This window comes from Schistocerca nitens, chromosome 1 (assembly GCF_023898315.1).
Source record: "Schistocerca nitens isolate TAMUIC-IGC-003100 chromosome 1, iqSchNite1.1, whole genome shotgun sequence".
NCBI lineage: Eukaryota > Metazoa > Arthropoda > Insecta > Orthoptera > Acrididae > Schistocerca > Schistocerca nitens.
The window spans coordinates 556289548-556305058 of record NC_064614.1 but is presented as its reverse complement, the minus strand read 5'-3'; the positions used below and the strand labels follow the sequence as shown (position 1 = coordinate 556305058).

General features: G+C 43.5%; 1 protein-coding gene across 1 annotated transcript in view; it reads left to right on the top strand.

The window, feature by feature from the left end:
- The window catches only part of LOC126236382 (lipopolysaccharide-induced tumor necrosis factor-alpha factor homolog), a 54724-nt gene extending 39470 nt beyond the window's left edge, over positions 1-15254 (top strand). The window contains exon 4 of the mRNA XM_049945653.1: positions 15031-15254. Within this exon, the coding sequence (XP_049801610.1) occupies positions 15031-15133 (103 nt within the window). The 3' untranslated portion in view covers positions 15134-15254. The remainder of the gene's footprint in view (positions 1-15030) is intronic.
- The last annotated feature ends 257 nt before the right edge of the window (positions 15255-15511 follow it).

Here is a 15511-nt window from a genome sequence, read left to right as displayed (position 1 = left end):
CATATCGTTTACATGAATTCATGTAACATTGACTGTATATTATCGAGTTTGGGTTCGAAAGAAGCGTCTTGATGTGCGGAATATGATTGTGAGGGCGGAACATGTAAGCAATGAAGGTCAGGAGACCAGGACGTCATACATAGCTATGTAAATTTTTCTGTTGAAATGGTTCATCTGTAGTGTCTTTATTTTTCTGTTTACCTACCATTGTTTCTTTGTACTCATTTTTAATGCTATCTTAAAGTGTTTTAGCGGGATCTTACTATGTTTAGTATGTATCTGATTGCAGCTTCTCTGTGATTCTGAACATGGTCTGCGGTTCATTTATTTTTGTGTCTTTCGTTATGGGTTTTCTAGAGATGCCAAATGGCTGTGATTATTTTCTTATAGTTACATCCTTGATGTCGAATATGTTTTCTTTTTATTCTTGTATTGTAAACTTTATATTCTTATTTATGTCTGTGTCTAATTGTTGTATTTTGCTGTGAAGATCATCTAACCTGCATATTGATGAAGATATCTATGATGTACTTCTTTGTAGCAGAAATCGAAAGCTCTTGAAAACACGAATACAGTGATATAACGCTTGTTGATACTGACATTCAAAAATATTCCAGAAATGTGCTGAAACAAAAAGGAAAGCGAGCCGGAATCAGCTATTGCCGTATGAACTCTGACTCTCAAGCCAGGCATCGCTCTGCATCAGGGTTTTCAAATATTTATTTGTAGGCAAAAAGGCTTTTCGTTTGACCATGACAGAGTACACACAAAGACACTTGAAATAGTTTTGCCATCCCCTTCTGATACGGTAGAAATTAGCATTCAGTATTATTTAGATTCGTGCAGTTGACGATGTACTAAGTGTTCACTCAAAGCAAAGTTCTGACGCTGTGGCTGACGGGAGTAGTTGTTTCGATGGAAGTCGAATGGCCTTCGTCGGTACCCACAGCTTTCGTGGAGCACTTTGGCCAACAGACGACGCTGTGCTCTGTCAGTGCATCAGACTACTCGTAAACGAATTTATCAGTTTCGGTTATTGGGGAGTGGATGCCCTCTGTACATGATTGTAATCACAGGGTGGCTTTAACACAGAACAGTATGGCTACAACAGTGTCATTGTGCTACTGCACAATACTGGGAACTAACGCGGGTGTGAACAGAAATAGGGGTATATCAGTCCCAATTCATGTAATGCCATTCGACTTCTATGGAAACGACGGCTCCCGTCAAACGCAGCTCCGAGAGTCTTCTTAGAGTTAGTAATTAATATCTGGGTCGTATAAAGTAGAACCAAGAGAAAATACGTTCTGTCGTAGTAGTGCAGGCCTGTATTCATGCTGTATATAAGACGGAGTCTGACATGAATATACATCGTAACAGCTGATTCCATGCATTTTACTTTTCCGCTTTTGCACATTTCTCAGATACTTTTGCAAAAAGTTTCAACATCAACCTTACCGACTGTTATGTCACCGTACTCGTCTTTTCCAAAACGTTCCATTAAAAAAACATATTTACTTCAATGTCTCAGTTGATACAACATTAAGAGTAATACATACATCAAAACAAAGAACCCTATCATACACGTATGCCAGGAACCTGATTTCGGTATTTTGAACCATTCACGAAATTAAAGGGATTCACCCTGCATTTACTACTGGGGGAGTGCTGCGCAAGGTCATTCATCTGCCGCTACCCTATGGCATGACGTTTTATGCAACCCGCAGTGTTACACACACATTAAAACAAGTTTTGCATCACCCCGGTTCCCAGAACTCCTGACGATAGAAGTTAATTGTGGATATTGTATCACAGACCCATTCTCTTTGACTGTTCAGCGATGTCACTAAACCCGACCAAAGATGTAAACAACCATGCATGAGCAGCGCCTATTGGACGGAGGGGGTCCGACAGCCGATCAATTCCAGTCATTCCACAAGAAAGAAGGAACACGGCTCGTGTTGCCTGTAGTTCAACCATACCTAGACGGTCAATACCGCGATTCGATTGCGCCCGCTTTGTTATTTTGTGCCAAGAAGGGCTCTCAATAAAGGAAGTGTCCAGGCGTCTCGGAGTGAACCAAAGCGATGTTGTTCGGACATGGAGGAGATACAGAGAGACAGGAACTGTTGATGATATGCCTCGCTCAGGCCGCCCAAGGGCTACTACTACAGTGGATGACCGCTGCCTACGGATTATGGCTCGGAGGAACTCGTGTTACGACTCAAACTGTGTACAATTGGGTGCATGACTTCACGCCCGACGTCCATGGCGATGTCCATCTTTGCAACCACGACACCATGCAGCGTGGTACAGGTGGGCCCAACAACATGCCGAATGGACCGCTCAAGATTGGTACCAGGTTCTCTTCACCGACGTACGTCGCATATGCCTTCAACCAGACAATCGCCGGAGACGTGTTTGGAGGCAACTCGGTCAGGCTGAGCGCCTTAGACATACTGTGCGAACGCAGTTGGCGTGTTGGCCGACTGCTACTGACATCCAAGACGATGGGAGAGCGTATCACCTGCATTAGTCGTCACGAGTCATCCTGCCATTCCAGATAGTTGAAAATGACAACGGCCAATGATCGTACAGCAGCCAGTTTCTTTCACATATGGAGGAAATGCCCTGTAGTCTCCAAGACTAGAAAGTATACGTGAAAGGGCCTGGGTACCCGACGGTTCTACCAGCGACCACTTACTTTAACGGACTGTCAAATACTCTTAGAGCGATGTATGCTCATAGGCAACTCACTCATATGGAAGTGCTGTGTTGATGGGATACTGGTACTGTCCGCCACGATCAAGAGAGTACGTCGGCTTCTCATGTGCCTCGGATGTCTTCAGATCCTGTACCAGCCGTCGACTTGAGAGTAACACGTACATGATGTAATGTTCTAGCCTGGCAACACTGGATACGCAACAGCTTTGCAGACTGGGGATCTTACCGTACAGAATGGCTTGCACTGAGTCTGCAGTGCTTTGGCGTAGAGCCTCCGCTCCATGCTCAAGCGAATCTGGAGTTGATATTTCTAGACATGTAATGTTCTCACGTTACGGGTATTCGTGCATCTCTCCTGCACTTACCGTCGAATGGAGGGTAGGTCGATATGCTCTACTAAAAGATGTGCTTGATATCATGCCTGTAGATGTAATAGGTATTTTATCCCTGCTAGACATTTGCAGTGACGCATGTTCTCCCAATATGAAATACCATAGGCGTGAGTATACAGTGTGTATAATTAATAATAGTGAAAACTGATAAGGCTAAAATATACGATATAGGAGCAAGAATGCTTCGGTAAACACAGATCAGCAACGATCTGTTTGCGAGGTAAATGTGAATGCGTGGTTACCAGCAGTCGCTGACTTCGCTACGAAACGTTATCCTAGTTAGTACAAATAGATTTGAAATATAAACGTTTCGATTAAATCTCCAACTATCTCGGCAAAAATCGTCCATGACCTACTACAACAGCACGTTACATGTACATTCAAGGTACATTCATTGTACATTCGTACATATCATAAGAAAGTGTTCCAAGAGTCGTTCTCACTTTTAAATGCAGTAGTGCACTCGATGCTCACGAATGTAAAATTAGATTCGAGTGCGCACGGAGGCTTTCCGGCAGTCGTTCTTCCCGCGAACCATACGTGACTGGAACAAGAAAGGGAAGTAATGACAGTGGCACGTAAAGTGCTCTCCGGCACACACCGTTGGGTGGCTCGCGGAGTATAAATATAGATGTAGACGCTTCAGTGAGTACAGGATTCTTTCCACCACTCCTGAATATCTCGAATATTTAGACAATACTGTGCATTTCTGAGCTCCAGCTTTTTAAGTTTATCAACGGAAGTGTTTATACTTCATCCCAGACAGGAAAATCTGACGGATTGAGGTCAGACGATGTTGAAGACCATGATTCAGGCCTGCTCGATCTGTCCATTCTGGACCTTATTGGAGGGTTAGACGTCATCCCAGATGAGCTCAATACGTCCGCTGCTCCAACATATACCTACGTGGGGCATTTAATAAGTAATGCAACACATTTTGGGTTTGAAAGCAGGTTGGTTTTATTCGCTATCCAATATACCATAGTACTCCTTACTCTTCGGACTAAAAAACCCAATTTTTAAATACAATCTCCGCTCACGGCGATTGTCTCACCACGTCTAACTGGGAGGACCTATATGCCAGTATGGTAGCACTGTACTGGTCGACGTCGGAGCGAACATCTTGCCTCATCAGTAACTCCCTCATCAGCCACGTACTACCTCCTGCAGAGTGCATCTGTCATTAGGCCAAACAGACGGAAGTCTGTAGGTGCGAGATGTGCGCTGTAAGAGGGATGAGGAAGAACACTTCACTGGAGTGTTGTGAACTCTTCTGGGGCGCACGAACTTGTGTGAGGCCTAGCGTTCTCTTGGAGAAGGAGAAGTTCGTTTGCATTTTTGTAATGATGTTTGGTTTGTGGGGAGCTCAACTGTGCAGTCATCAGCGCCTGTACAAAATCTCAACTTTTTCGCAGTACATTTTCATAGACAGTCCAATCTAGCTACTGTCACGAAAGTTGATGATTATGATGATGATTATGATGATGATGAAATGATGAGGACAACACAAACACCCACCCCCGGCCAGGAATCGAACCGGGGACGCCGTGATCCAGAGGCAGCAGTGCTAGCCATTAGACCAATAGCCGCGGACTCAATGTGAAACTATGCACTCTACTGTAAGTTTCGTCTGATCTTCGATCTTTCTTCCGGTACTCGTCCAATCCAGACGTGTAGTATATGCGTTGTAAAGTATACAGACAGAAATATCGGTAGCGCCACTTCATCAAAGTAAACGTCCTTCGCAAGCAAATACATTCGTCAGTGCTTGAACAGAACCCTGTTGGCAAGCCAGGCGCATCGCATCATGGCTTTTTTTAAGTACTCTAACCCTACGTACGTGTACCAACGTGTACCACGACTCATCAATGCAGGTGACCCTTTCACATACTGTGAACATCCAGTTGTGCGTTTGAGCATAGGTGCAAGTGAAGAAGCGTTGGCTTTTATTTCTCACTTTCCCCGTACATTTTATCCATATCACTACTTCACGTGTCAAAATTTTTCTAAGATACTTTCTGTTGTAAACGGTTATTGCTGGATGAATGGTTATCTGGAGAGAGGTTTGCAAACAGAAACTGGGGAAAGTTAACCAATGTGAAACTATGCACTCTACTTTAAGTTTCGTCTGTTACAAAATTTTTCTGGGTCACCACCAAATTCATAAGCTTTTGACAATGTTGACTGGAATACTCTCTTTCAAATTCTGAAGGTGGCAGCGGTAAAATACAGGGAGCGAAAGGCTATTTACAATTTGTACAGAAACCAGATGGCAGTTATAAGAGTCGAGGGACATGAAAGGGAAGCAGTGGTTGGGAAGGGCGTGAGCCAGGGTTGTAGCCCCTCCCCGATGTTATTCTATCTGTTTATTGAGCAAGCACTGAAGGAAACAAAAGAAAAATTCGGAGTAGGTATTAAAATCCATGGAGAAGAAATAAAAACTTTGAGGTTCGCCGATGACATTGTAATTCTGTCAGAGACAGCAAAGGACTTGGAAGAGCAGTTGAACGGAATGGATAGTGTCTTGAAGGGAGGATATAAGATGGACATCAACAAAAGCAAAACGAGGATAATGGAATGTAGTCGAATTAAATCGGGTGATGCTGAGGGAATTAGATTAGGAAATGAGACACTTAAAGTAGTAAAGGAGTTTTGCTATTTGGGGAGCAAAATAACTGATAATTGTCGAGGTAGAGAGGATATAAAATGTAGACTGGCGATGGCAAGGAAAGCGTTTCTGAATAAGAGAAATTTGTTAACATCGAGTATAGATTTGAGTGTCAGGAAGTCGTTTCTGAAAGTATTTGTAGGGAGTGTAGCCATGTATGGAAGTGAAACATGGACGATAAAAAGTTTAGACAAGAAGAGAATAGAAGCTTTCGAAATGTGGTGCTACAGAAGAATGCTGAAGATTAGATGGGTAGATCACATAACTAACGAGGAGGTATTGAATAGGATTGGGGAGAAGAGAAGTTTGTGGCAGAACTTGACTAGAAGAAGGGATCGGTTGGTAGGAAATGTTCTGAGGCATCAAGGGATCACCAATTTAGTATTGGAGGGCAGCGTGGAGGGTAAAAATCGTAGAGGGAGACCAAGAGATGAATACACCAAGCAGATTCAGAAGGATGTAGGTTGCAGTAGGTACTGGGAGATGAAGAAGCTAGCACAGGATAGAGTAGCATTGAAAGCTGCATCAAACCAATCTCACGACTGAAGACCACCACACCAACAACAACCAAATTCATTAAAATGGTGAAAATTTAATAGAAGAACTGAATTAATCACTGAATTGGTAACTATAAGTAACGTGTTAATATTAATAAAAAGATCCAAGTGAGCATATGGAATGAGCACATGTAAACTATTTAAGTACGATCGTTAAATAAAATAATTTAGGGAAAGCAGGAGCTTAAGCCTCAACAAAAAGAATAAGATAATCAAAGAAAGACTACATATATAAGGCCTGCCTTTTGTGCGGGTCGGTCTGAGAAACAGTGATCGCAGTTTAACATAGTTTATTATAATAAACATCATATTAAAATTCACAAAATAATTATAAACTAAGATCTGTCGTTGCCTCTTATGTAATTCATTATCTCACTTGCTATTATATTGAGAGTTGTTGTGCACAACGGTGATAAATGAAAACGAAATCCTCCTCACGCATGGGAAAAGTTCACATAAACATACACGATTCACCCTCAAGAATAGAGACAAAAAGAATTATGCCCATCAGATTAAGCCAGAGGCTCAGAGGTTCATCCCTCTCTCTGTGACTGAATTAATGTGAATAAGAATGCTATGGAACACTTTCAAAAATGTGTGTGAATTCCTAAGGGACCAAACTGCTGAGGTCATCGGTTCCTAGACTTACACACTACTTAAACTAACTTATGTTAATAACAACACACACACACACACACACACACACACACACATGCCCGAGGGAGGACACGAACCTCCGGCGGAAGAGGCCGCAAACCTTTTCGACAAAGAAATTTATCTCCATTACCTTGCACGTCAAATTAAGCTTCGCTGGAAAGAAACACCCGCAAATACCGTAAATGTTCATGAACAAAGCAAAATTATTAAGGCTCGTGAAAACTTCAAGTCACAGATATGCAAACAACGAGGTCTTCGGTCGCATCGGATTAGGGAAGGGAATCGGCCGTGCCCTTTCAAAGGAAGGATCCAGGAATTTGTCTGAACCGATATAGGGAAATCACATAGAACCTAAATCGGGATGGCCGGACGCTTGCGTGTTTGAACCATTGTCCTCCTGAATGAGAAGCCAGATAGTTAACCACTGCGCCACCTCGCTCGGTGACACAAATCCCTGAAGATTGACCATTCATCCTGTTACACTGTATACCCTGCAAGCCATCTAGTGGTGTGTGGTGGAGAATGTTTTGTGTACCACTCTCACTTCTCCCCTTTCCTGTTCCAGTCGCTAATGGTTCCCGGGAAGAACGATTGCCGGCAAGCGTCCGTGAGGGCTCGAATTTCGAATTTTATCTTCGAGGTCTTTTCGCGAGGTGTACCTAGGAGGTAGCAAAATATTTGTCGACTCTTCGAGGAAAGCACACACTCGGAACTTCTCCTGCAGCCTCTGACACTGGAGTCGGTTCATCATTTCGGGGACGCTTCAGTGGTGACTGTATGACATATTGCAATCATACAATAAAAGTTCTTTATGTATATGCAGTACGTTGCATTTGTTTATGCTGAGGGTTAATTGCTAATCCCTGCACGAAGCGTCCATCCTCTGTAGGTTTTCCTTCACGGATCTTGAATGTTGTCTGATATAACATATATCTTCTTTTCTTTCTTTTGCTACTGCATTATCCCGCATTGTGCGCAGGGTCGGCAGGGTTAAGTACGGATTTGGCATGGTTAAGTTAAGGGGTGGCCGGATGCCGTTCCTGCCGCCACCCCATACCCCTGGGGACGGAATTAGTTTACGCCAGCTGTCTGCGTCTAGTGTAAATCGTGAAACAGTGTGAATTAGTTTCAGATGTCTGCGAGTCGTGTAACTGAGGCGGTATTCACCTAGTAGGATGTGGGAAACCGCCTAAAAAGCAGTTCAGGCTGGCCGGCACACCGGCCGTCGTCGTTAATCCGACGGTCGGTTTCTATCCGGGGCCGGCGCGCCTACCCGAGTCCACGAAGCAGCGCGTTAGCGCTCTCGGCTATCCTGGCGGGTTGATACGTCATATATGCACCGCGGTTATTGTGGAAACATCTACATCTACATCTACATACATACTCCGCAATCCACCATAGAGTGCGTGGCGGAGGGTACCTCGTACCACAACTAGCATCTTCTCTCCCTGTTCCACTCCCAAACAGAACGAGGGAAAAATGACTGCCTATATGCCTCTGTACGAGACCTAATCTCTCTTATCTAATCTTTTTGGTCTTTCCGCGAAATGTAAGTTGGCGGCAGTAAAATTGTACTGCAGTCAGCCTCAAATGCTGATTCTCTAAATTCCCTCAGTAGCGATTCATGAAAAGAGCGCCTCCTTTCCTCCAGAGACTCCCACCCGAGTTTCTGAAGCATTTCCGTAACACTCGCGTGATGATCAAACCTACCAGTAACAAATCTAGCAGCCCGCCTCTGAATTGCTTCTATGTCATCCCTTAATCTGACCTGATACGGATCCCGAACGCTCGAGCAGTACTCAAGAATAGGTCGTATTAGTGTTTTATAAGCGGTCTCCTTTACAGATGAACAACATCTTCCCAAAATTCTACCAATGAACCGAAGACGACTATCCGCCTTCCCCACAGCTGTCATTACATGTTTGTCCCACTTCATATCGCTCTGCAATGTTACGCCCAAATATTTAATCGACGTGACTGTGTCAAGCGCTACACTACTAATGGAGTATTCAAAAATTACAGGATTCTTTTTCCTATTCATCTGCATTAATTTACATTTATCTATATTTAGAGTTAGCTGCCATTCTTTACACCAATCACAAATCCTGTCCAAGTCATCTTGTATCCTCCTACAGTCACTCAACGACGATACCTTCCCGTACACCACAGCATCATCAGCAAACAGCGACACATTGCTATCCACCCTATCCAAAAGATCATTTATGTAGATAGAAAACCACAGCGGACCTACCACACTTCCCTGGGGCACTCCAGATGATACCCTCACCTCCGATAAACACTCACCATCGAGGACAACGTACTGGGTCCTATTACTTCAGAAGTCTTCGAGCCACTCACATAATTGGGAACCAATCCCATATGCTCGTACCTTAGTTAAGAGTCTGCAGTGGGGCACCGAGTCAAACGCTTTCCGGAAGTCAAGGAATATGGCACCCGTCTGATACCCTTCATCCATGGTTCGCATGATATCATGTGAAAAAAGGGCGAGTTGCGTTTCGCAGGAGCGATGCTTTCTAAAGCCGTGCTGATGCATGGACAGCAACTTCTCTGTCGCAAGGAAATTCATTATATTCGAACTGAGAATATGTTCGAGAATCCTGCAACAAACTGCTGTTAAGGATATTGGTCTGTAATTTTGAGGATCAGTCCTTCTATCCTTCTTATATACAGGCGTCACCTGCGCTTTTCTCTAGTCGCTCGGGACTTCACGTTGGGCAAGAGATTCGCGATAAATGCAAGCTAAGTAAGGAGCCAATGCAGTAGAGTACTCTCTGTAAAACCGAATTCGAATCCCATCAGGACCTGGCGATTTATTTATTTTCAACCCATTCAGCTGCTTCACATCCCCAGGGATGTCTATCACTACGTCCTCCATACGGGAATCTGTACTATTGATGTACAGTTTTCACAGAATGGATTGAGAATGTATTGGTAGTCAGGGATTCATATAGTTAGCCAATAATCAGATTGTAAAAATACTCAGAAAGTGTATTTCTTGTGCAAAAGTACACTTTTTAAATGGGACAACGCTTATTGACATTAACAAACTGAAAGTGGAGTATATTAGAATGTCAGTGGTGTCTGTTGCAGGACTCTAGTGCGAGTCGTTTACGAAATATCGTGGTAGCACACACTAAAGAACAACTGAAGTGCGTACACTAGTTACGTGGATTCTGACTAGTGACGAGACAACTGACCATCAAAGGTTGTGTTCAAAATGAACACGCTTCCAGCCTGGTCTGGAACGTCTGCTGCACACGTGCTACCAGTTCAGAAGAGATGTCCGAGCAGGCTGCAGTATTATGTCGTTGCATGTCATCAGGTGAAGTCTAGTTCCGTAGGACCAAAGGGAGGAGCTAATCGCCATGGTCATGGACCGCGTTAGTATCTGAAATTACAACAGAAAAATAATAACAGATAGAATGAAATGTTTATGAATCCTAGAAAGAGAAGCTATAAGTTTATATAAACGCAATCAACAATATAACACAAGAGTCAGCTTAATTTTTCAGGGAACCCTTCTACAGAATAGAATGAGTGGCCCATGACGAAACTCTTCAGTTTAAATTTGAAAGGGCGTGGATTACTGCCAAGATATTTGAATACTTGTAGTATATTGCTGAAAATGAATGCAGCAGTATACTGCACGCCTTTCTGCACAAGAGTCAACGAAGTACGGTCCAAATGCTGATTGGATTTCTGCCTAGTATTAACTGAGTGAAAGCTGCTAATTCATGGGAATAAGCTGATATTGTTGTCAAAAAACGACGTTAAAGAATACATATACTAAGAGGCCAATCTCAGAATACCCAGACTAATGAACAGGGATCGACAAGAGATTGACGAACTTACACCACTTACTGCCTGTTCAAATGATTCAAATGGCTCTGAGCACTATGGGACTCAACTGCTGAGGTCATTAGTCCCCTAGAACTTAGAACTAGTTAAACCTAACTAACCTAAGGACATCACACACATCCATGCCAGGACAGGATTCGAACCTGCGACCGTAGCGGTCTCGCGGTTCCAGACTGCAGCGCCTAGAACCGCACGGCCACTTCGGCCGGCCTTAGTGCTGTACCGCCCGTTTATGAGCCAAAATTATCCTTTGACAATGGGAAGAGTTACGCCAAAATATCATACCATACATCATAAGCGAACGAAAATAAGCAAAGTAGATTACTTTTCGTGTCGAATTATCACTTGCTTCAGATACTGTTCTAATGGTAAAAATCGCAGCATTAAGTCTTTGGACAAGGTCCTGAATATGGCCTTTCCACGACAGTTTACTACATCTGAACACCTAGAAATTTGAACTGTTCAGGCTCACTAATCATGTGGCCATTCTGTGTGACTAAAACGTCAGATTTTGCTGAATTGTGTGTTAGAAACTGTAAAAACTGAGTCAACTGTGATTTAGAGTTAGTTTATTTTATACAGACCAAGAACTTATGTATTAAACTGCACTATTTGAAACAATGCCAGCGTTGCATACAACATCCTCTACTACCAAGCTAGTTTCATGATCAAACAGAAATATTTTAGAACCACCTGTAACACTAAAAGGCCCCAGTATTGGTCCCTGGAGCACTCCTCATTTAACCGTACTCTACTCCAACCCCACATCATAGCCATTCTCAATAATGTGGGGAATGACCATTTGCTGTCTGTTCTTAAAGTAAGAGGTGAACCAGTTGTGAACTCCTCCCCGTATTCTATAATGGTCTACCCTCTGGAACCGTATTTTGTGATCGACACAATCAAACGCCTCAGTTAAATCAAAAAAGATGTCTAGCGTATGAAATTCTTTTTAAAATGCATCCAGTAAATCACAGAGAAAAGTGAATACAGGATTTTCAGTTGTAGTTGGATTCCCAATGCAGACAGCATCTTTCAGCTTCACCCACATGCATCAAATCTGGGGAAGGAGCTGGGCAAGGTCCAGGTACTCTGTATCCAATCAAACGATTTGGAAACTAGATTAAAACTGTGTGCCGGACCGAGACTCGAACTCGGGACCTTTGCCTTTCGCGGGCAAGTGCTCTACCAACTGAGCTACCCAAGCACGACTCACGCCCCGTCCTCACAGCTTTACTTCTGCCAGTACCTCGTCTCCTTCATTCGAAACTTAACAGAAGCTCTCCTGCGAACCTGGTAGAGCACTTGCCCGCGAAAGGCAAAGGTCCTGAGTTCGAGTCTCGGTCCGGCACACAGTTTTAATCTGCCAGGAAGTTTCATATCAGCGCACACTCCGCTTCAGAGTGAAAATCTCATTCTGGATTTGGAAACTGTTCGTGATGACGTGCTGTAGTTTCCTCCTAGGCTACGAGGGAACATGTTCTAGCGTCCGTGGAAGATAATCTGTTAGGAGGCTGCGACACTTGTGGATATCAAGATTTCCGTCTATGAAAAACTCGCCTACGAACTGATGGTTCAATATCCCACACCACACGCTTACATTCCGTGGACGCTGACGTTCCACCTGCCAATGAAGATTGTCAGCAGACCAATAGTGTAAGTCTCGGCTGTTTATCCAGCCATGATTGGTAAATGTGGCTTCATCAGTAAACAAGATACTTGATACATCTGGAGTATCCTATCTTATCACCCATGCACAGACGTTAACACGATTCTCATAATCGTTTCCAAGCAGGTCTTGATGGAGAGAGATGTGATAGGAATGGAGAATGCGTAGTACACTTGGCTGACATGCGCCACTTCCTCGTACGACTGTGCAGGAGCTAACATGCAGATCAACTGCATCAGCAGCAAGTTACTGTTATGTTGTGCAGGTGTTACGCTACCACTTTCACGTAACTGTTGAAGAGGCTGATAAATAATTCCCTAGACGGTTGATGTCTGTTGGGATATCTTCCCTCATACACCATACAAAAACCAACTGCATTCTTCCTACCCCCCCCCCCCCCAAAGCATGTCGGCTTTTTCTGCACTGGTAAATCCTATCATCCACTCACTATTTACTGCTTGGACTGTCAAATTGCAGTGCACCGAGGAACACACGAAAACACTGTAGGCACTCACGACAACATCGTACCTAGCAACTATGCAAGTTAAACGGTACAAACAAGTGTTGGTGTGGAAACTTTTCAAAATAAACGACTTTCACTAGAATCTTGCAACAAACGCCACTACTTTTAATTTTTTAATGTCAGTAGGCATTGTTCCGTTTAAAAAAGCGTATGTTTGCACAAGAAATATGGTTTCAAAGTATTATTGCATTCGGTTTATTGGCTAACAATACGAGCCCATGACTACAAATCCATTTTGTGAAAACCGCACTTCAATAGCCGTTTTCATTTGCGTATGGAGATACGCTATGTGATCGAAAGTATCCGGACACCTGGCTGAAAATTACTTATAAGTTCGTGGCGCCCTCCATCGGTAATACTGAAGTTCAATATGGTATTGTCCCTCCCTTAGCCTTGACGACAGCTTCCGCTCTCGGAGGCATACATTCAGTCTGGTGCTGGAAGGTTTCTTGGGGAATGCCAGCCCATTCTTCAAGGAGTGCTGCACTGAGGAGTGGTATCGATGTCATTTGGTGAAACTGGCATGAAGTCAGCGTTCCATAACATCCCAAAGGTTTTGTATAGGATTCATACCCGGACTCTGTGCAGTCCCGTTCACTACAGGGATGTTATTGTCGTGTAATCACTCCGCCACAGGCCGTGGATTATGAACAGGTGCTCGGTCGTATTGGAAGATGCAGTCGCCATCCCCGACTTGCTCTTCAGCAGTGGGAAGCAAGAAGGTGCTTAAAACATCAACGTAGGCCTGTGATAGTGTCACCCAAAACAACAAGGGGTGCAAGCTCCCTCCACGAAAAACACGACCACACCATAACACCACCGTCCCCGAATTTTACTGTTGGCACTACACACTCTGGCAGATGACGTTCACCCGGCATGCGCCGTACGCACACCCTGCCATCGGATCGTCACGTAGTGTACCGTGATTCGTCACTCCACATAACGTTTTACGACTGTTCAATCGTCCAATGTTGACGCTTTTTACATCAACCGAGGCGTCGTTTGGCATTTACTGGCTTGATGTGTGGCTTATGAGCAGCCGCTCGACCATGAAATCAAAGTTTTCTCACCTCCTGCCTAACTGTCACAGTACTTGCAGTGGATCGTGATGCAGTCTGGAATTCCTATGTGATGGTCTGGACAGACGTTTGCCTTTTACACTTTACGGCCCTCTTCAACTGTTGGCGGTCTCTGTCAGTCAACAGACGAGGTCGGCCTGTACGCTCTTGTGCTGTACGTGTCCCTTCACGTTTCCACTTCACTATCACATCGGAAACAGCGGATCTAGGGATGTTTAGGAGTGTGGAAATCTCGCGTACGGATGTATGACACAAGTGACACCCAATCGCCTGACCACGTTCGAAGTCCGTGAGTTCCGCGTAGCGCTCCATTCTGCTCTCACGATGTCTAATGACATAGAGGTCGCTGATATGGAGTACCTGGCCTGGCAGGAGGTGATGGCACAATGCACCTAATATGAAAAACGTATTTTTTTGGGGTGTCCGGATACTTTTGATCACATAGTGTATGTCGCGGTTCAACTTGACGCAAATGTCAGCAGACTTGATCTAGAAAAACTAAAATTGCATAACATTTACCGCTATCTTTGAACACTGACAGGCATAACAGTCGTCAAGTGTGTTGGATTACATGTTCACTACAAGTACAACATTATGCGATTTCATGTAAGTGTCGCTGTCTGAGTATTTCCTTTCGTTCGTCATAACCTACAGATTTATTGTCCATTGTAGCTGCTTCTGCGCTAACAGTGTTTTTATAACAGTCATGCACATGTAATATGAATGGTTCAGTATCTCGATCCTGTATTCGTACCTCTGATAAAGCTGTGTGTTCTTCTCTGTAGAAAAACTACAGTATATGCATATAATAACTTTCTCTATTTTGCAACTATCTTTGCTCACTTATCTGAATGTACTGATTATGGTGCATTTCTGTTTCAGAGGCCTGTGTTGCATGTGGATTCCTTACTGTATGGACAGCTGCAAAAGCAAGATACACTACTGCCCTAACTGTGGTGCTTATATTGGCACGTATGACAAATGATGTGTTCGTGATAACACAAAATATGTAAAATTTTTATTAATTATTGTTACAGAAACGCATGAATTTGGTGTTTATGACACTGCAACTGCATGGCCATTAATAAATATTTATTGTTTGCAAATTCTTAGTGAGCCATTCGTCAGTCAACATTTCCGTTCTAAAGCTACTATAAAGCAAACAGAAACAGAGGGTGAAACTATCGCAATAAATGATCATATACTAACGATTTTCCTAATCTATAGAAATATTTGTGGCAACCACAGAGATTTCAGAAATCTTTAGTTATTCACGCTCAGCCAGAATCTGTATTAGCATCATCAATATACTCAAAATATTTTTACGCAGTCACTGTCACGTAAAAAAAGTTTAATTTCTAAA